Genomic DNA, 20928 nt, shown 5'->3' on the forward strand with positions numbered 1-20928 from the left:
TGAAATTGAAATTTGTAGCCTCTGTTTATAATGTCCGGTATCCATTTGTCTGTTGTGACAATATGCCAATTGCTTGCAAATAATGCTAGTTTCCTCCCAAAGGTGCTGTCAGCTGAGACTTGCTTGGCATGGAAATGAGGGAGTCATTGGGTTTGCTTCCTGTATTGTTGTGCACTGTCTTCACCACCTCTTGGTGCTGGAGATTGCCATTGTCTGCCTCTATATGATCCTTGTGATTGCCCTCTGCCCCTTGTGCGTCTGTATCTACCTCTTTGGGGCTTGTCTGTGGCTGGAAAGGACCAGTTTTTTGAAGGCCAATTTCTGCTAAAACGTGGTGGTTGGACCTGTAAGAAAGCCTTGACAGTTTGCATAGATTTGGCTTTTTCTTCCATTTTCCGTAGTATGTCCTCAGCATTAGTACCAAACAGCACATTCTTTTGTAAAGGAGCATCTAGAAGTTTAGCTTTCACATGATCAGGTAAATTTTGTTCCCTAAGCCAGGCATGTCTGCGAATGACTGATCCTGTAGCAGCCGCTCTACTGGAAGCCTCTAGGGCATCATAACCACATTGTAAGGTGTGTTTACCCACTTGCTCCGCACTATGCATCATATCCTGTAACTCTTTTAAATCTGGTTGTTCAGGTTGAGACATTTTGTTCCTTAATTGTGATAACAGGTACTGTTGATATTTAATCATATGAAACTGACAGTTTAAGGCCCTCATGGCTAGGGTGGCCGAGGTATATACCTTTTTACCCCACCTTTCTAGAGATCTGGATTCCCTTTCTGCAGGGAGTGGATTCTTGGCAGTGGAGGCCTTTAATCCCTTGGGGCCTTGTGAAATGGTTTCAGGGTCAGCATTATGGCCTTTGTAGAGAAATTGGTGAGAGCTGGGTACTCTGTAATACCTATCAGGTTTTACTGGTGCAGGAGGCAGAGAATCAGGGTTAAGGCAAGCCTCCGAATAGACATCATCCAGTACATCCAAAACAGGGGGTATAGCCAGAGGTCTGTGCTGAGGTTACCAAAGAAATTCCCTAAGTCTTTTCTTGGAATCTGAAAAGTCCTGGCCTTCCCAATGGAAGTGTTTCCTCAAAGTGTGCAAGGTTTCCCCAAAAGAAAAATCCTCAGGAGGGGATTACAGAAGGAATGGACTGTTCTGCATCCGAATCCTCAAAAGGGGAGTAAGAGTGTTCCTCTGCATCAGAATGTTCTGATAAAATGGATCCCTGATCAGAAGAGGGAGATTCTTCCTCCACTCTGGGTCTCTTGTCAGGAGGGGGCTGAGAACCTCTGATAAGAGTAATTAAATCCTCAGCCATTTTAAGCATCTGTTTCTTAGGCATGGGTCCAGGAGATGGGCCCTGTGCAACAGGCCTCGTGGGATGCCTGGCTGCTTTGGATTTAGTAAAAGCCTTTATTGAAAAAGAAGATGAGGGCCTAAATACACCATGGGTGGAGGTGGACCTGTCCACATTAGTAGGCTCGACATTAGCAGGGGCTTCGGTTGAAGTCTGGGAAAGGACCGAGGACCCAGTGGTCTCGGGTACAGAGAACACCACCAAAGGAGTGTCGTCGGTAGTCAGGGACTGCAAAGGCGTCTCGCTGAGAACCGGACCACGTGTAGCCTGTTTTGGCGTGGTGTCAGCGGGGACCGCGGGTCTCGCGTGTCGGTCCTTTTCCTTGCGTTTTTTGGACAAAACGGTAGTCGGAGTGTCCGACATCGTATAATCAAAAGCTTTACCAAAGTAGTGTTGGGCGAACTCCGCCCGACGCTTGATAGTGCGTTTATTGAAGGTAGCGCAAAGCGACAGCCCGAGACGTCGTGGTCTGGGCCCAAACAAGGTATGCAACGGGAATGGAAATCCTTATGCAGTATTTGCTTCCCACAAGAAATACAATTATTAACTTTTTCTGACATCGGTCTGAGGCAAGAAAAGTTTCAACGGGTACTTAGCTTTAAAGAAGACTTCGGTTCCAAATTTTTTTGTAATTCAGGAGCTGGCCGACCGGCACTTGCGAACTGCTTCTGCTTCGGGCACCGCGCGGCAAAAAAGACTGAAGAACATGGCGTCGGCTGTGTCTTATATACTCTGGCCTTACTGACGTCAGAAGAGTAAGCGACGACAACCGTCGCCGGACCAAGACTTTGGAATTCGGCCGACCGAGGGACCGCCTGACGGCTGAAAACCCATCTGTGATTACTGCAGCTGTATGCACGATGAACATCTTGGCCCTGGCCCCCGACCATACCTTTCAAATGTCCTGGTTTTTGCAGAATGTCCAAATTTCAACTCATAAAATTTGTGGTTTTCTGGCAAATCACTGAGGATTGAAGTCGTTAACTAATGACACACATTTGAGTTTCAGACTTCATTTCCTTCAAAAAATGCACACTAATACAAACCCTGTTATTCTAACAACTTTCTAAGTTTAAACTTAATGTTGTTGTGTCTTTCGACTTATCCTGGTTAGGGGTCACCACAGCGGAACTCCGGTCTGCTAATGTTTGGTAGTGGATTTTTACGTGCCGAGTTACCAGCCCTGATGCACAACCTTCAACGAATAAGAACGTTATTTAAATCCTGTTCCTATTTTGAACCTTTGACCCCATTATTTTTGGCTTTGTCCAAATTTTTTGTGTTAATAGGTTGAGAGGTATACCCACTGACACTGCTTTCATGACAGACAGAGGCATATGTTACTATTTTTCAAGGGACTACTAATATAAATTTGGAGAGTGTGGATGGCTTGACTCCACATTGGGGATGCAGGGCAGCCTGCTCCCTCTTGCAAAAACACTTAAATTCCAGTGAGTCTGATCATCAAGGGGTTTAATTTTCAGTGAGTCATAGTGGAAGGATTTACAATGTCCTTATTTTAAAATCAATAAGAATATATATTAAAATTATACTTGGCTTTGCTGCATTGCTGCCTACCAAACAGTGCAGCTGCATTGTTTCCTTTCTTTCTCTAAAAGTACTGGCGATTACTTCAGCAGTCTGGCCAAATATGCACAAGCACCAAATGCCATCAAAATGAACCCCCCAACGACCCCTTCAGCAGTCTGTGGATGTATGCACAAGCACTAAATGCCATCAAAATGAAACTTCCCCCCAACGACCCCTTCTGCAGTCTGTCCATGTATGCACAAGCACCAAATGCCATCAAAATGAAACATCCCCCCAACGACCCCTTCAGCAGTCTGTGGATGTATGCACAAGCACTAAATGCCATCAAAATGAAACATCCCCCCAACAACCCCTTCAGCAGTCTGTAGATGTATGCACAATCACCAAATGCCATCAAAATGAAACATCCCCCCAACGACCCCTTCAGCAGTCTGTCCATGCATGCACAAGTACCGAATGCCATCAAAATGAAACTTCCCCCCAACGACCCCTTCTGCAGTCTGTCCATGTATGCACAAGCACCAAATGCCATCAAAATGAAACATCCCCCCAACGACCCCTTCAGCAGTCTGTGGATGTATGCACAAGCACTAAATGCCATCAAAATTAAACATCCCCCCAACAACCCCTTCAGCAGTCTGTAGATGTATGCACAATCACCAAATGCCATCAAAATGAAACATCCCCCCAACGACCCCTTCAGCAGTCTGTCCATGCATGCACAAGTACCGAATGCCATCAAAATGAAACGTCCCCCCAACGACCCCTTCAGCAGTTTGCCCATCTATGCACAAGCACCAAATGCCATCAAAATGAAATATTTCCCCCAATGACCCCTACAGTTATTTGACTTTGTCCATGTATGCTCCACACAAGCACTCCGATGGCAATAATACCAGAATAAAAAAGTTCTCCAAACAATCCCTTCAGCAGTTTGCCCACTGTATGCATCCTGACCCTAATACTTGCTTCAGTTCAAACTTATTCAATATTCACAGCCTTGTTTTTTTTTGTTTTTTTTTAATTTTTTCTGCCCAGTCTCTCAGTTTGATCAGTCCCTGCTGCTGCTGTTGTCTGTCCCTGGCTCCAGGGAATTTAATTTACTCAACTCTATAAAAAAAAAAAAATTGAAATAAATACACTTACAGTGAGCTGAGAGACATAATTTTTTATTAACAGAAATCGCCTGCTGAGGACACCAAAGATATAGCTCACAGACAGCCTTTACGTACTTCGGCAACACCCCATCTACCTGCGCAGACATTCACAGATCTTTGTTTGGGGCAGTGTCCATGCAAGATGACATGAGCAGGGGCAAGGCATGCATGAGCATCTCAGACATCCATTTAGGATGGAAGTGTGTCATTTACCTTGAAAGGAAATAATTATATATATATATATATATATATATATATATATATATATATATATATATATATGGCTCTAGGACTATTCACTGAAAACTCAATTCACTAAAACACATTTCACTGAAAGTTATATATGGCCTTTTCCCCAGTGTAGTGCGACCCTGGAGTTAGAATCTATAGTAAGGGTGGTGTGGGGGGCACTGCCCCCTATATAGTTTGGATATATATTAAGTTTAGAAAACAGTAATTTATTGAAATTGCAAGTATTCATGTGTATAGTTCAAAATATTTAAAATAGGTGGGGGGGGCTACGCCCCCACACCCCCCAATGAGGGGATGGTGCCCCCCACCCCCCCTTACTATATATTCTAACTCCAGGGTTGCACTACAGTGGGGAAAAGATCATATATAACTTTCAGTGAAATGTGTTTCAGTGAATTGTGTTTTCAGTGAATTGAGCTTTCAGTGAATTAAGTGAATTGAGCTTTCAGTGAATTGTGTTCAGTCAAATGTGTTTCAGTGAAATGTGCTTTCAGTGAATAGTCCTAGACCCATATATATATATATATATATATATAGAGAGAGAGAGAGAGAGACCATATGATCGAAGTTTCGGAACTTTGTACATTAAAAAAAATAAAAAAATTATATTTTTAACATTTTTGCAGGGAGGCAATCCCCCACTCTCCCTGCTAACTACATTGCAAAAAGGGTAAACAATCATGTTCTATGCTGTACTGCGATATATATTCAAAATGTTTGAAGTTTCAAAACTTCGATCATATGGTCCCAACCATATGACTTTCGAAGTTGTGAAACTTCAATATATATTTATTACATTTTTTTTTGACAAAGGGCACGTGAATCGCACCCTGGACAAGACAGCAGCCAGGGTGATTGCCCACCCAGCTATGTTATTGACAGTAACACTATTCAAAGTGTATCTGACTTTAGTGGCAAAGTTTTGGTTAACCAATCTCAAAAGAAATCTGTTATCTAACAGTGTAGTACCTCGCAGGCATTTCTGTGCAGCTTAGGGCATGTCCACATTGACTGGCAGGCCATCGTTCATCTGAGTGACAGTTTTTAGAAAAACACCTTACAAAAACACCTTCTATTCAGCTGTTCCACTGCCCTGCCTATCGTGAGATACAATGGGGGAAAGTTTTATGCACTAAGCATATTTTTATTTATGTAATTTATGTATTCTTTTTGTCCGTATTTAGTGAACGACTGTATATAACTTTGTCACGGTCTTATTTCAGAAACTGCTGCCCTGTTTCCTTGCTGATATTGTCCCCTTGAATAATCAAGGGACGGTTTTAGTGTTTAGCTACATTTTTATCAGGCATTTAGTTAATTTGGGGGGTGATCGTGCAGGTTGTAGGCTCTCTAAACTTGAAATTGTGAAACCAATGTAGGCGTTTTTCTCTCTCCTTTCGGGGGGGGGGTGTACCATGTGTGTTTTTGCAAACTGCTGATGCTCAGAAGAAAAATAACTTACTTCTAGAATTTATGAAACGCTGTGTTGAAGCGGAGACCCATAGCTCTCAGCCTTCTGTCTTCAAAATAAAGAACACTAGCCCTCTGTAATGTTGAACAAATGGGCAAATTGTGTCATACGTAGTAATGGTTTACTAACCACTTCAACTGGGAAGGTCATAGTACGGCTGAAATATGCTGGTTTTAGTTGTAAAAAAGATCCCTTAATGAATTAATATGATGGATTTCTATTTACCATATATTTTACATTAAAATATATATTTCAAAATATTTTAAAAACTGTCCTTTGGTTCTAGCATTGAATTTCATTCTGATGTTTGTATTTCATTACGGTACTTTATCAACTTTGCTTTTTAAATACATTAAAATATATACTTCAAAATATTTTAAAAACTGTCCTTTTTAAATATATGTCATGCTTTTTATGCTATTTTTATGTATGTTTCATCGGATGATCAGAAATATATTTCCTTGGATGATTGAAACTGACAGCTACATGACAGCTAATTAATATTACTGTAGCTTCGTAAGTCGTGGGCGTGTTAGGAGCGGGGTTTGCTACTGAGCATCCTGCGAGGTACTACACTGTTAGATTACCAAGAAATCTGTTTTCATTTTGTGACTGGTTGTTGTTTTGATGTTTTGGGTTTTTTAAGTACATTTTTTTAAATTGCATCACAAGTCACCCATACTTTGATGATTGTGCATTTTGATTCAACATATATTCACTATATTATCATACATAAAGGAGAACCACACCCAAAAAAATGAAAAAAAAAACATTTTTCAGCAAATGTTGAACTTCTCTTTGTTGCTAATGCCTCTGTACCAAAATAATTGTTTACTATTATTTTTTAATGCGTTATACCCCAAAATGATCTGAAGGAGGCTGCCATGCCTAGCATTATTTTGTTTTACAATTAATGCCTTCTTCTTCCTGAGGTCATGTTAGAGGGACAGAAAGAGATCCTTATGATGAGGGGATCATTTACTGTAGTTCTCTCTCTCATCAGTTGACAACATTGCTGTGACTGCTTACTTTTTCACTGACAGCATCGATCCACATTTTTTTTCCTTTGGTTTTCATTAGTGGCCATTTCTGTTGCAGCATTTTAAGGAATGTTGACAGGTTTGAAAATGTAGCGGAGTTAATTATTCTTTTCAAACTAACTATAGTTCACTGTTCAAGTGTGAGAAACCTGACCCCTGTAATTAATAGGTATTAACTGGGTTGAGACAGTGTGTGTTGCATTCATAGATTTAAATAGTGTAGCTTGAATTAAAGTCTTTATGTTAATCTTCTTTCTCTAACTCCAGAAGAAGCATTCACTTTTGTAGAAATTAAAGTGTAGAAAAAAATGCAAAATCATATACTGACAGAAAGTAAGAAGTTAGATTAACATATTTGCTTTCTTTCTTTGTGGCAGTTTTATTACAGGGAAAGACATTTGCATCTGGAAACCAAGCTTGAAAGCCCTGACTTTGTTCAGACTCCAGGTTATCCTATTTATCTGAGGTGTGATGCTGGCAATCTGTAACTGATAAGGCACATTTAAATGTCATTGTTTTCTTAATGGCTCTGTTGTTGGGGTAAGTGACCTAACTTAATTACTATGGCACTGTTAGTAGCTGTTGTTATGTAACATGTGGGACAGAGGCAGGAAAGAAAAGCAAACAATTATTAAATTATGTTTTTTTCTGTATGTGAAGTGTTTAGTTTTGGATTACAGAGAAGGAAAAAAACTTACTGGAAAGAAAAACCTGATGACTTTTGGAGAGAGTTTTCCTTTAAAGAAGGGTTTATTTATTTATGTATTAATTTAATTTTTTTTTAAATAGGCAAGAAGTGTTTCTCTTCAGCAGAGACACAGAAGCAATGCTTAGCTGTGACGTCCTCAAAGTCGTCACACAGTTTGTAAGTGAATAATTGACAATCACACAGTTTGTAAGTGAATAATTGACAATCAAACTAAGTTCTATGGGATGTTAATCCTCATATTGCCTGAATTAACTCTTCTGTCACACAAAACCATACTGAATGGCAATGTTTTTTTTCCCAAAAATTAAAAATAAAAGTGTGTGTGTGTCTATATATATATATATATATATATATATATATATATATATATATATATCTATATATATATATATATGGGTCCCCTTCACATGGTCGACTTTTCACAAAGTCGACTTTCATATGGCCAAGACCATATGATCGACTTTTGAAAAGCCAACCATGGGGAACTGCTATCTCCGTACAATGCAGAATGGGGAAATTTCCCCCTTCTGTACTGTAGTGCGATCTCGGAGTTGGTATATTTAAGTTACGGGGGGGGTGAAGGGTGGCTTGCCCCCCTTCTAACACTTTTAAGGTAAGTGGTGTGTTTTATGTGTCTTATTTACATGGTCAGCTTTTCAAAAGTTGATCATATGGTCTCGGCCACATGAAAGTCGACTTTCTGAAAAGTCTACCATGTAAAGTAGACCTATATATATATATATATATATATATATATATATATATATATATATATATATATATATATATATATATATCGCAAGTAATCCCATAACTGTGGGTCATTTTCAGCCAGTCTGTCCCCAGAAAATCAGCTGTATTTTTTTTTTTAGTTTGACTCTTTGAATTTATAAGCCCTCCAATATGGTTCAACACTTGAAGAGTTTCAGAAAATGATACTGGTGTGATATAAAATGTCATTGGACTTAGCTGTTACCCTCAAAAACAAAGGAACAGCTGGATCCTGAATTCTAATGAAAACAAATTCAAATTTTAAATGTACTTTTTTATGCCTCAGTATATACAGAGAATGAAAAGATCCCATTTACACAAAAACACATTTCTATACATTTCTTTGCATCTGTTAAAATTCCACCCTAACTTCAAACAACAATATCTCCCTACTGTGTCAAGATATTATGGAATTTACAGGACAAGACCCCTTAACAATTTAATTTTCATTTTGTTTTGCATAGTGTAATATCACTCAGTGAAAGAAGATACAATCTCATATACGGACATAAGTTTCAGAGCCTGTAAAATATGTGTATTTTGATGATTATGATGATGATGATGACTGCTGTAACATATAAAAATATTTTTAAAAAGAGCATTATTTGGGGGGTTTATTTTCATAAGAACATACCAATAATGTGATTCAAATAGTTTGCCACCATCAAAAATCCAAAACATACATTTTTGTGAAATGAATGGCAAAACCATAGCTTCATAGGTTCATAGCTAGGTACTAGGCTATCTGGCCCAGGGCCTACATAAGCCTAGCCAACAAGGTTCCCTGGCTTACGCCACTCAAGAAAGTTATTTTCCTGTGCCACTGTCCAGCAGAGACACAGAAGTGATCCCCGGGGTGTATTTCCTTTTTCCCATCCACTCATCAAGATTTTTCTTGAAGAGTGCTAATGAAGAACTTTGCTTGACATAGATGGGTAGCTTGTTCCAGAGTATGGGAAGTCTCTGGGACAGGACTCTATCCCTCCAGCATGTCCTGTTTATTGTGGTGACAAGGTTTAGGTCCCTAGAGCGTGTAGCTCGGAAGGACTGGGATTTCTTTAGGTGTAGCATGTCCAACAGCTCTGGGTTTGACATAGCTTTATATGTTAGGCAGAGATCACCTCGGAGTAGGCGATATGTTATGGAGTAAAGCTGGAGTTTTTTGAGATGGTCAGTGTAGGGCATTTGTTTGAGGCCAGTAATCCTCTTTATGAGGTACTTTTGTGGCCTTTCTAGCTGCTGCAGATGTCATGTGAGGTACATTCCGAAAGGGGCGTTGTACTCTATAATGGGTCTAATGAGTGTCGAGTAGAGTGGAACAATTACCTCTTTTTTCCTGGATGAGAACCCTTTTATGATGAGGTGTGCCATGTAGAAGGACTTCCTTACTACTGTGGTGATGTGACTATCAAAGGAGAGACTACTGTCCACCTGTGTCCCAAGGTCTCTTATCACACATTCGGTGTTAAGTAGATTGCTGCCTATGTGGTAGTTCATGGGTACACAGTTTTTACCAAAGGGGATGACACTGCACTTTTTGGCTTTGAGCTTGAGGCCATGGCTCTGACACCAGGCATCTGTCTCAGCGAGGCCCTTCTGTAGGATGCCCACATCATTTGGGGACTTGACTATGGCTCCTAGTTTGCAGTCATCTGCGAACTTCATTACCCAGAGGCCTTCTGTGTTAGCCTGTACTTCAGAGAAGTAGATACCAAACAGGAGAGGTCCCAGGACTGAACCCTGTGGTACTCCACTTGGCAATGGTTTTCGGTCAGATTTAGAGTCTGCAACTTTTACAGTGTGGGTTCTGTCAGTGAGCCAGTTGGCAACCCATTTTGTGACATAGGGATTTATACCTAGCTTAGTGAGTTTAGCTATAATTCCAGAATGGGGGATGGTGTCGAAAGCCTTGGCGAGGTCAAGATAGGCTGTGTGATCCACCTTACCCTCATCTATGGCTTTGGTGACTGCCTCAAAGAAATCGATCAGGTTCAGAAGGCATGATCTGCCTTTCACAAACCCAAACTGGGTGGGATCCAGAGTTTGGAGGTTACCAATTTCTTTGTTTATGAGTTCCATGACGATACGTTCCATGGCCTTGCAGACCAGGCTCATCAGGCCAATAGGGCGATAGTTCCCGGGATCAGTGGTGGCTCCCCCCTTTGTGGAGTGGGATACCTGTTGCTGTGTGCCATTCAGTGGGCACAAAGTCTGATGTGAGGCTATTATTGAACATGGTGCTTAGGTAGGAGCCAGTTCGTTCTGAAGTTCATGTAAAACGCAGCCTGGGATGTTGTCCGGTTCCATGGATGCTGTGTTTTTGGCTTTAGAGAGTGCAGCTTTTACCTGCGTAGTTGTGATTACAGGGACTCCGCATTCTTCCTGTATAGATACAGGCCCTTTAAGGGGTGGGGGGGGTAAAGTTAGCACTGAACCTATCTGCTGGGATGTTGGCAATATCAGTTGATTCTGTAATTTTCGTGCCGGTGTGCTGTAACTCAGAGTAGATGTGGGTGTTGCCATTGAGATTCTTGACATAGTTATAGAATGCTTTGTGGTTGTCCTTAGAATTAGTGGCGATTTTGTTTTCATAGCTAGCTTTGAAGGATCTTATAAGGGATCTCAGCTTCTTACTGAGGCTGACTAGGGAGCTCCTCCACTCATGGGATTTTACTCTTTTCTGCAACAGTTTCTTCCTTCTGTTGTTCATAGGTAGGTACTAGGCTATTGGCTCTAGGGCCTATACAAGCCTAGCCAAAAAGGTACACTGGATTTCGCCATCCAAGAAAATTATTTTCTTGTGCCCCTGTCAAGCAGAACCACAGAAGTGATCCCCGGGGTGAATGATTTTTTGTTGATGGCAGGGGACTACCAGTTTGGCTTCCTTTTTTTGGAGGATAGCGTGTTGGCTCTGTTTGGAATAGCACAATCCATGCATTCGTGTAAGTGCTTATAGAGTGCATTTGTGTAAGATTCAGCAGTTGTAACTGTATTGTCCATCTGCATGGGTGTCATGAAGTTCACCACTTCTGTCTTAAGAAGCATGAAGTTGGCTTTGGAGAAATTTCTTACTGTGGTTTCCTTAATGATGGGTGGGGGCGGGATGTGGATATCAAGGGTGATTAGCTTATGGTCGAACTGGACCAACGAGGAGTTGACTTCAGGTGTGGAACACTGGTCACTCATGTTGGTAATGACTAGGTCTAGGATACTGTTGCCCCGGTGGGGGTGTGGATAAGTTGATCCAGGGAATTGGAGCTTATGAATTCCAGAAAGCGTTGAGCTAAGGAGTTGGTGCACAGGTAGTTTTCCTAGTTAATGGTGGGGTAGTTGAAGTCGCCCATTATTAAGGTGTTTGGTTGAACCCTAATATTTTCCAGTACATCAAGAAAATGTGCATCCTAGAGCATCCAAGTGGCTATATAATAATATTAATGGTAGCTAGCAACAACAGACCATTACTCTGTAGAAGGAATTATTAATATATCATTACCTTCAGGTACAAAATCTACTTAAAAAGTGTTTTCATTTCTAAAGGTACATATACAACTGTATGCAGTTTACCATGTATGAGTCTAAATTCTTGGGTGGGAACACAAGTTTAATGATAAAAAAAGCTGCATTCAGGAGAAATAAATAGAATTTTGTTTACTTCTGATCTATAGTCCATTCATCAAAGAGGTATTTGATGTCCTTATTGAACTCAGCATAATGAGTAGACATTCACCAAAGTACCAACAGTAAAACCAGAGTATAATGTAAAATGTCTGAATTTAGTAATAAATGTACATGAACTAAACCCGTTGGTTTCATCTCTGAAAGATTATTTTGGTCAACCTCTGTGATCTCATTATGAAACTTTCAGACAATAACAATATGGTGATCAGCTGCAGAATACAGCAAGGCTATAAATATAACCTCAGACCTGCCAGTGCAGCACTCCTATGAATTTGCCTGTCAGCTTTAGCCCACATGAAAACATGGCCTTCTAGGTATGGCATGTTACAAATGAAAAAAAAAATAACAATAATAAATAACTATCTGGTGAACTACAGACAACTTTTACTTCTCTTGTACTGACAACTTCATGTTCAAGTATTAAATAAGTATTTTAGGTAATCACTGTTCTTATATAGAACAGAGATTCCCCACAGTACCCAGGATGAAAAGAGTATAATGCAGCATGTCAGATGGCACCTGTAAATACTACATAGAACTAAAGCTTCTAGTTGGAGTTTGGCATAATGGTTAAGGTGTTTACCTTACAGACTCAAGTTGCACAGTTTGATTCTCACATGGGGTAATTGGCTAGGCTTAAAATGGCCCACAGAGGCAGTTAGACTAGTACTAATCTATAAACCTATAAGGTTCTGTCTTTGAAAGTTATGAAGTTATATTTATGGTCTTAAATGTGTTCTGCAGCTAACCACACTGTTGTTATTATCTGAAAGCTTTGTAATGAGGTCTCAAAGGTTAACCAAGATAATCTTCCGGAGATGAAGCCAGTGGTTTACATGTAATAATAGCAGGGGTTCAGCTGCAGAGCATACATAAGACTCCAATTCTAATTTCAGAGCTTCCAGTGCAGCACACTTCTGCATTTGATCCCATTTGATAGTACACCATTGTGGCTATCACTTAAGACAATGAGTTTTACTCCTTTCTAAGAAATAGCATACACCAGTTGTGGTCAGCATTAAATATATACCAGGATGTAAAAATAAACCATCTTGGTGAAATTCAACATTAATAAGCCATATAATAAAAGAAAAACAAAAGCTAATTAAGGCCTATAATAAATCAAACTCTACCCACATTAAAGAACCTGTCAAAAAGCTCAACAAAGATTGAAAACTTACCATAAGAGAGATCAAACTAAAACACAAACTAAAAATTAGCATCTGCAGTCAAAAATAATAGTGAAGCCTTTTTTTTAACTGTATCAGAGGATTAATAAATACATCAGCAATGCATAAGGTATTCCCACGGTGACCCTAAAGATACTGCTAATATACTTGCAGATGAAGTTCTGCCAATTACACACCAAAAAAGCAAATCTGTACCCTGGGTGAGGCAAAGGGAGAGGCTGCCCTGGATGAAAGATGTTGGGGCAACTGTCAATACTTAGATGATATAACAATTGATCCCTGTAAGTTACTAATGCAATTGGTTTTGCAGTATAGCTGGACATAACAGCAGCATAGTCATTTAAGAAGTTGTGATTCAAATCACAGGCAATACAATGATTTGCTTACAATGAGTATATATGTGTGTGTGTGTGTCTGTGTTACAAATTGTAGCATGAAGATAATATATCTCTTTGTTAAAAAATTGTTACAAATTCTTAAAGGTGTTTCAAACAGATAAAGAGTAATGATGTAGACAAGTAATAACTTTTTACCCAGAGGACTTTCCATCCAAGTCAAAGAAGTTATATATCCCCTATACTTAGTTTACATAGTTGCACCTCTGTCAGAAACAGTTATTGAAGTTCCACACATTCTAGAATCTCTTTCTCCATGCAGGATTATGTAACACATCTTAAGTGTACTCACCACCTCTATGGAGATCGATGATATACATGGTTACTTAACCAATCCCACTAGACATGCCTTTTCTGAACCCCTCCTAAAACTACTTAGGTTAACGGTATGTTTCTGAGTTATAGAAAATGGCTATCATTATGCCTTGACATAAAGGGGTCGACCCTCAGATCCCAGGAACTATAGAGTGATCAGCCTAATAGGCACAGATTGCAAAGCCATGCAATGTATTTAATTTATATCACATTTTATAAGCTTCAGTATAAAAAACATTAATGCTATAGACCCACAACAATGTTGGTTTGTCATAAGAAGATTGTGAAACTTAATCTGGTAAACTTCAGTTTGAAAGCCCCTAAAGCTGTAGATAGCAGCCATGCAGTTCATACAGTGTACCTAATGCCAAGACCTTTGACACCCTTCCTCATGCTGGCATTCCAGATAAGCATAAATGCCTAAACAGAGTCCCTTATGTTGCAAGACAACAAAGTGATGGACACAACCCACATTGTTAAAGTAGGAGGTGCCACCTCCGAAAAGCAAAAAGTTGGTTAGAGGCATTCCTCATGACTCAGTGCTGTGACTCCTTTCTGCTCACTATCTAGTAGTTGGATCTCCAAATCAGTAACTCAGGTGTACTGCTAACTACCTCTGCCAATGACCCTAAGCTGGGTGTTGCCATTTACTCAGATGCTGATACCAGCAGGGGTTAAACTACACAAATTAGTGGTGTATTAGGAAATGGGTTTAGGCTAAATGCACAGAAGTGTAGCACTGTCACCTTTGGTAAAAAGAAACATGACAATAGCTTACATTACAGATGGAACCCCAGTCCAGAATGATTTCATCATTAGAGATCTTAACACCCTTGTAGACAACTTGACATCTTTTGACCACCATGCAGCAATAGTAGTCCAGAAATCTTCTATGAATACTTAGATTAAAGGCCTGGCCCTCATTCAAAGAACAAATAAGACACACTGAAGGGACAAACTTATTACTCAATTCTTCTTCCATTTCTGAATATGTTACATAAAAAAAAATGTGATACCATTGTTTGCTTCCTTTAAGACAAAACCTAACAATTAGATAGGCAGCCTTAAATTCATCTTAGTCCTGATCTGTTTTTTCCCTCCTGAATGCAGAAGGTACCCTATTAAGGTAGGGTTGATAAGGACTAACTCTGCTTTGTATGCTGTTATAAGTCTTAGAATCTATAAATGTGTACATTGACCAGCAATTTATTTATTTTATTTTATTTCCTCATCATATTAATAGAACATGGGTAGCTAAATCATATCCTGTTAATATGCAGTCTAAGCACTTGTGATCATATGATCTTAGCAACCAATTGCAGTTCTGAGGCAGCAGTCCCTGGTCACATGTTACTAGAGACTACTGAGAACTGTGCAGTCTAAGTGCCTCCAACTGGTTACCCTTAGCAAGACTATATCACAGTAATATGCAACAATGACTGCATAATGGATGCCGAAGATCGGACTGTTCTGATCCTCATTCCAGTTAATGTAGACTACACTGGCTTGATGAATGTCAACCCCTTCAAAATTGTGGGAGGTTGTAAAGAAGGCACTACAAAAATATATTACTAAAACTCAACATGTTTAGACTGTATTACAGTCCAGGTCTACAAATGAATTAATTATTTTTCAGTGCATTGAATAAAATAAAGCAATTAATGGCAATACAGATATTGCAGCAGCTTTTGTTCAACAATCCACAAGTCATACAAAAATCAGAATTATTACTGCATGTTATTTTGTGCAGGGGGAGGAGGGTTGCCTGCTTGCAGGACACCTGCTTCCCATTTATGACCTTCCTATGTTTCCCTGACATCATCAATTGCTATTTCCTCTGACATCATCACTCAACAGAGGTCTGACCTACCCGATTGGCTAATAATGCTGTACTGTTGCAGCGTGTACCTGCAAAATCACCAGAGTCACATTATGAATTGATAGGGCCCTATGTGGAGTGATGAGTCGGGCCCCCACTTGCCATACCAATATTGCATTACTTGTCTGTCGCATCTCCCCAATTACCATAAAACACTGTTCAATCTTGTACTATTTTCTTCTTCAGTTAAATTCGAGATTTGGATTTCATTTAAACCTTTTATTTCAAATTTAACAACAGAATAGAGGCATTTTCTAAGAAACACACACACACACACACACACACACACACACACACACACACACACACACACACACACACACAATGAAAACAGACTTAGCACGAGGAAACAGTAAACTTCTCTTTTTTTGAATCTCATATTTAGTGAAAATACATCCAGCAACCCATTAAACCACAAGACACATGCTGAGATTCATAGTCAAAACAACATATGGTGAGGCACTAATTAGAGCTATTTGAAGGGTGTAGACATTCAAAAGACAAATAGCTGTAGCCCAACAAAGTGCATTTCACAAAATGTGCCTGGAAAAAACAAGCTGCATTAAAAATACATTCATAGTTGAACTATTAATAATAAACTCATGAACTTCATGCTTTGCAGTTAAATCACAGCCAAATACTAACCACACTATCAACAGTCATCAAAACAAGGAAGCCAAGGATGTTACTACTGTTGGTTAGAATTGATTCTTTCCTTTACACGATAACTGTTATGGATGCAGGAACCAAGTGTTTATATACATGCACTTTCTCTCTCTCTGACACACACACACACACACACACACACACACACACACACACACAAATACACTCCACATCTTGTATATTGCTCACAGTACATTGATTACATCTTTCAATCCCATTCTAAAACATTTCAAGTAATGTTATTCTCTGTAACACACACAAATGAGATCATCAATTACATAGTCTTGAATAACTGCATACACCTGAGATGTTTACTTTTAATAGAATGAACAAATAGATAAATAATTACCTATAAATATATTTTAGCTCACTGTTGTGAGAGCCATAAAGTGCAATCTACTGTACCCCAATACCCTTCCAAAGTCTTAGCCCAAAAATCAGAGACAAAGACACAGAATCAGGGACATATTTTAAATACTGATCTCAAGTGCTTATAAAAGTTACTAATATAACAATTTTGCAAACATTTTCTGAAGGGTAAGAACTCTAAAAGTCATATTTGTCATTATCAGCGACTACAGTTATTTTACTTTAAATAATCTGTTACCTCTGATTAATTCTAAACCACTCAGTACTCAACAGCTACATATGTCTTGAGTCGTTATAGTGAAAATAAGTAAATCCAGAGAGATGGACTATGGCAAGTTGCTGAAGCATATGCAGCAATCCAGCTCAGCTTCTGACTTTCTCTTCCTGTGGAAATCTTAGTTCTAGTTGTTCATGTATAAACTTGATATGCTTTATGCCTTGCTTTTTTCTGTCAGCAACTTTGCTTGTAGCTGCTGGGACTACTTTGAAGTCCCTTTCCTGTTATGTTTTTAATACTTCTCTTTTGTGCACTATTCCTTTGTGTTTTCAGGCTGCATTAATATACAGCCATTTGCTTTAAATCTGACCTGTCAGACTTTTCATCGTTCAACAGTTTCCTTTCTAATTCTGTTTTTTTTCCAGTTCAGTTCTCCTTCTCACACTCTCTCATACGCACACACACACACACACACACACACACACACACACACACACACACACACACACACTCCACAACTTTTATATTGCTCACAGTACACTGATTACATCTTTCAATCCCATTCTAAAACATTTCAAGAAATGTTATTCTCTGTAATGAAGAAACAGTGTGTGTGTGTGTGTGTGTGTGTGTGTGTGTGTGTGTGTGTGTGTGTGTCTGTGCACATGCATGCGCTCAAGTGTTCTGGAGTCTATCTAGGATTAGTTTCTCTACATGTCTTTGACAAACTCCTGCTGCCCCATGCCCATAAACTCAATAAAGCAGATTTGCAGAATGAATGTAAAAATGGTTCACAGAAAATCTGCTGTTGAAGAAAAACCTTTTCCAACCATGCCCTAAATATTGTATTGATGTTTGATCTGCACTGTGCATTTCAGCTAAGCAGAATTATTTGTAAAGTCAGTGAACAATTGAAGTCCTTCAAATAACCTTTAACAATTTTGCTAGCAAAGTTCACAAAAGTGAGAGCACAATTCCAAGTGTCCAGTCATTTAAAGTCAGCCCATTTGTGCCATTTAGTACTACTGTAAACACAAAGCAGACGTGCACATACATAAACATGCATATGCACAAACACACACACCTATGCAAATATGAGCACAAATCTACACATGTACACATATTCATGCATGAACACAGACCTGCACACATACACACAAACACACATAGATATGAATATAACAGCATACACCTGTGCACACATGCACTCACACACACCAACACGCCGCACACACATAATACTGCATGCACATGGTCACATTTACAGGCAATTTGGAGAATTGCCAGTTCATCTACAGCATGTCTTGGGGATGTTCTTCATCACAGGGGATAGCCAGGTATTGAATCTCTGCAAAGGGACTCATATTGTTCATCAGAGGTCCGTTCTTCTGCCGATGCTAATTATATAGGCATATACATAAACCCAATGAGAAGCGGGTAGACACAGGTATCACTGCCTTTTTCTCTTCTTTTGACTGTTTTCTCATATAATGCCACACAACATGTGCTTCTTGATCTGCACATATAAATCATATCCAGTAACCAGAGCGATGGCCTGAAACAGACATCCTGTGTTCAAAACTACATACAGCCAGGGTAAAACAGAACGTCATTGGTTAAGGAAGGCAAAGCCCAAGACAAATCAGAAGGATAAAGGTAATAATTAAAATAATGTAATTTTGTTGGTATTAGATGCTATGATGATGTGAATATGCAACCTTGTATCAAAATTCCTGCCATGCTGTCTAAAGGTTTCAAAAACAAATGCTCTATCAGGTTTCCCTTATCAAAGTCCAGTAACAGCAGAGAAAAAGTCTTCTGAGATTAGATATCCAAGCCATATCACCTGCTCCTGGATCATGGCGGTATTTTATATACAACAATCCAAAAGATAATGTTTGAGTTTGTTTAGAGTCAGTAAAAGGGTACAAACTCAGAAACCAGCCACAAAAGAAGCTTCAAATGTGAGTGCATAAATCATTTTCTGTACCACCACCTTGCTTATCTGATTTAGTGAAATGGTAAACCCTAGACAGCAACTCAGTATGACATAGTTACAAAACAATATTGTTATACTTTACAAATGCACCTACATCAATTTATTCTTTCTTTGTCAGACTTTTATCAACAGTCTGCAGTTTGGGTCCTTAATCTATCTATTCCATTCTGACATTTCCAAGCTATGTCAAATACTATTTCAGGACCAAGATGCTATAAAACTGATTGCTACAAAACTACATGAGCATTATGTTGCAAAATCCTTCTGAAAAGCTTCAATTTAAATACAGCTCAGTGCAGCACTTTTTTTTTATTTTAAAACATAAAATTCAAAAGAACATATTTGCATTATTTACTTACAGTGGTCACAGTTTACTGTCTGGTTGTCATAGCCGTGAAAGACTGCCTCACATGTTCCACATCGGTTCAGGTGGCACGTCACGTATTCGTTATAGTTACAAAAGGCATCCTCGCATACTTCATCAAATTCACAGTTCTCTCGGGCTGGGGATGCATCCGGACATTCATCATCTACAAAAAAAATGGGTTCATTTATATACTACAAGGAGATCATTTTTGTAGTCAAATCAAGACATAAGAAAACAGCTTAAAAAATATTTCTCTACCACACAGAATATTTTTGCAGTCAACTCAAGGCACAAGAAAACATTAAAAATGATAATAATAATAATAAATTCAACACTTTTCTGTATAATTACGCAAAATAATAATTCTACCAAGCCAGCACTAGTTTCATGAAAACAAATTTTTCGGGAACAAATCCAAGAGAGCAGTATTTCTGATTTTTAATCACCATAAAATAGAGAAGAAATTGAAAAATATTAATAATAAAGTAATAATTCCATTTAAGGGCTAAATGGCATCAAATAAGCATTCAACATGTCCCAAGAAATCCATTGATATGGTACAGAACCAAACATTCTTATTGTTTCTACATACAATAAAGGTGCTTTCAGATGTGCATCTGTGTGTGATGATAATAAAAACAATCCTTAAAGTGCAATAGTGGAGGAAAACACCTGGAAAAAAAAATTCCAAGTAAACAACACATTGTAACATTTTTGAATTTTTGCAGAATGAGATAAAAGTGATAATATGTGTACAAAGTATAGATACAATAAAAAATAAAATTTACTGTAATTTATGGTAAAAAATGAAATAGCAATTGCTTGGTAGGCAAAAAAAGCATACGAGTTTTGCCATTATGTAAAATAAATAACAATGGCACGTAAGTGTTAATGCATAAAAAAGATAGAAAAGCTATTAAAATGAACATTGTCTGTACTCTAATTACTGTGATAATTTCAGCTTTAATAATTTTGGTTTATCTACTTACATGAATGTCGCCGATAAAATATACTTACCAGGAACAGGAAAAACTCCTGACAAGTATCCCAAAGTAACAACAGAAAGAAAGAAGTAACAGAATTTTAGTTTTTTGCCTGCCATATCCAAAGAAAGAGCGCACAACACCTGCTAAGATACAGTCAGTTACTTTTCACCTTGATTTCCCCTAAACTTTCCATGAAGTAAAGGCAAACCAGAATTCCATTTAACTGTTCTGGGCTATTAAAACCTTAGTTTGTTATTATGCCTTCCAGGTGCAATTACACACTTTGAAGAAGGTGTTTGTAACCCTGTCAGTTGAATATTGAGTTAATTTAGAAGAATGTGGTGCTGCCGTAGCGTTGTCGCCTCGCAGTAATACGCTGTCCGGTTCGATTCTCAGCTAGAGCGTCTTCTGCGTGGATACATGCGTGAATGGGCGTACCTTCATTGAAGGTTGTGCGTCAGGGCTGGTAACTCGGTACGTGAAAATCAACTACCAATCATTAGCGGACCGGAGTTCGGACGCAACAACCTATTTAGATGCGGATAAATTATTTT

The 20928-nt window shown here is 38.9% G+C and overlaps 1 protein-coding gene across 1 annotated transcript in view; it reads right to left on the minus strand.

Moving 5' to 3' along the window:
- Nucleotides 1-20490, minus strand: part of LOC122803943 (epithelial cell adhesion molecule-like) — a 297939-nt gene extending 277449 nt beyond the window's left edge. The window contains exons 1-2 of the mRNA XM_044073621.1: nt 20406-20490; nt 19381-19551 (exon numbers count right to left, since the gene is read on the minus strand). Coding sequence (XP_043929556.1) covers nt 19381-19551; nt 20406-20490 — 256 coding nt within the window. The remainder of the gene's footprint in view (nt 1-19380; nt 19552-20405) is intronic.
- Nucleotides 20491-20928: the final 438 nt, after the last annotated feature.

This window comes from Protopterus annectens, chromosome 6.part0, assembly GCF_019279795.1.
Source record: "Protopterus annectens isolate FY-2018-M chromosome 6.part0, PAN1.0, whole genome shotgun sequence".
Taxonomy (NCBI): domain Eukaryota; kingdom Metazoa; phylum Chordata; order Ceratodontiformes; family Protopteridae; genus Protopterus; species Protopterus annectens.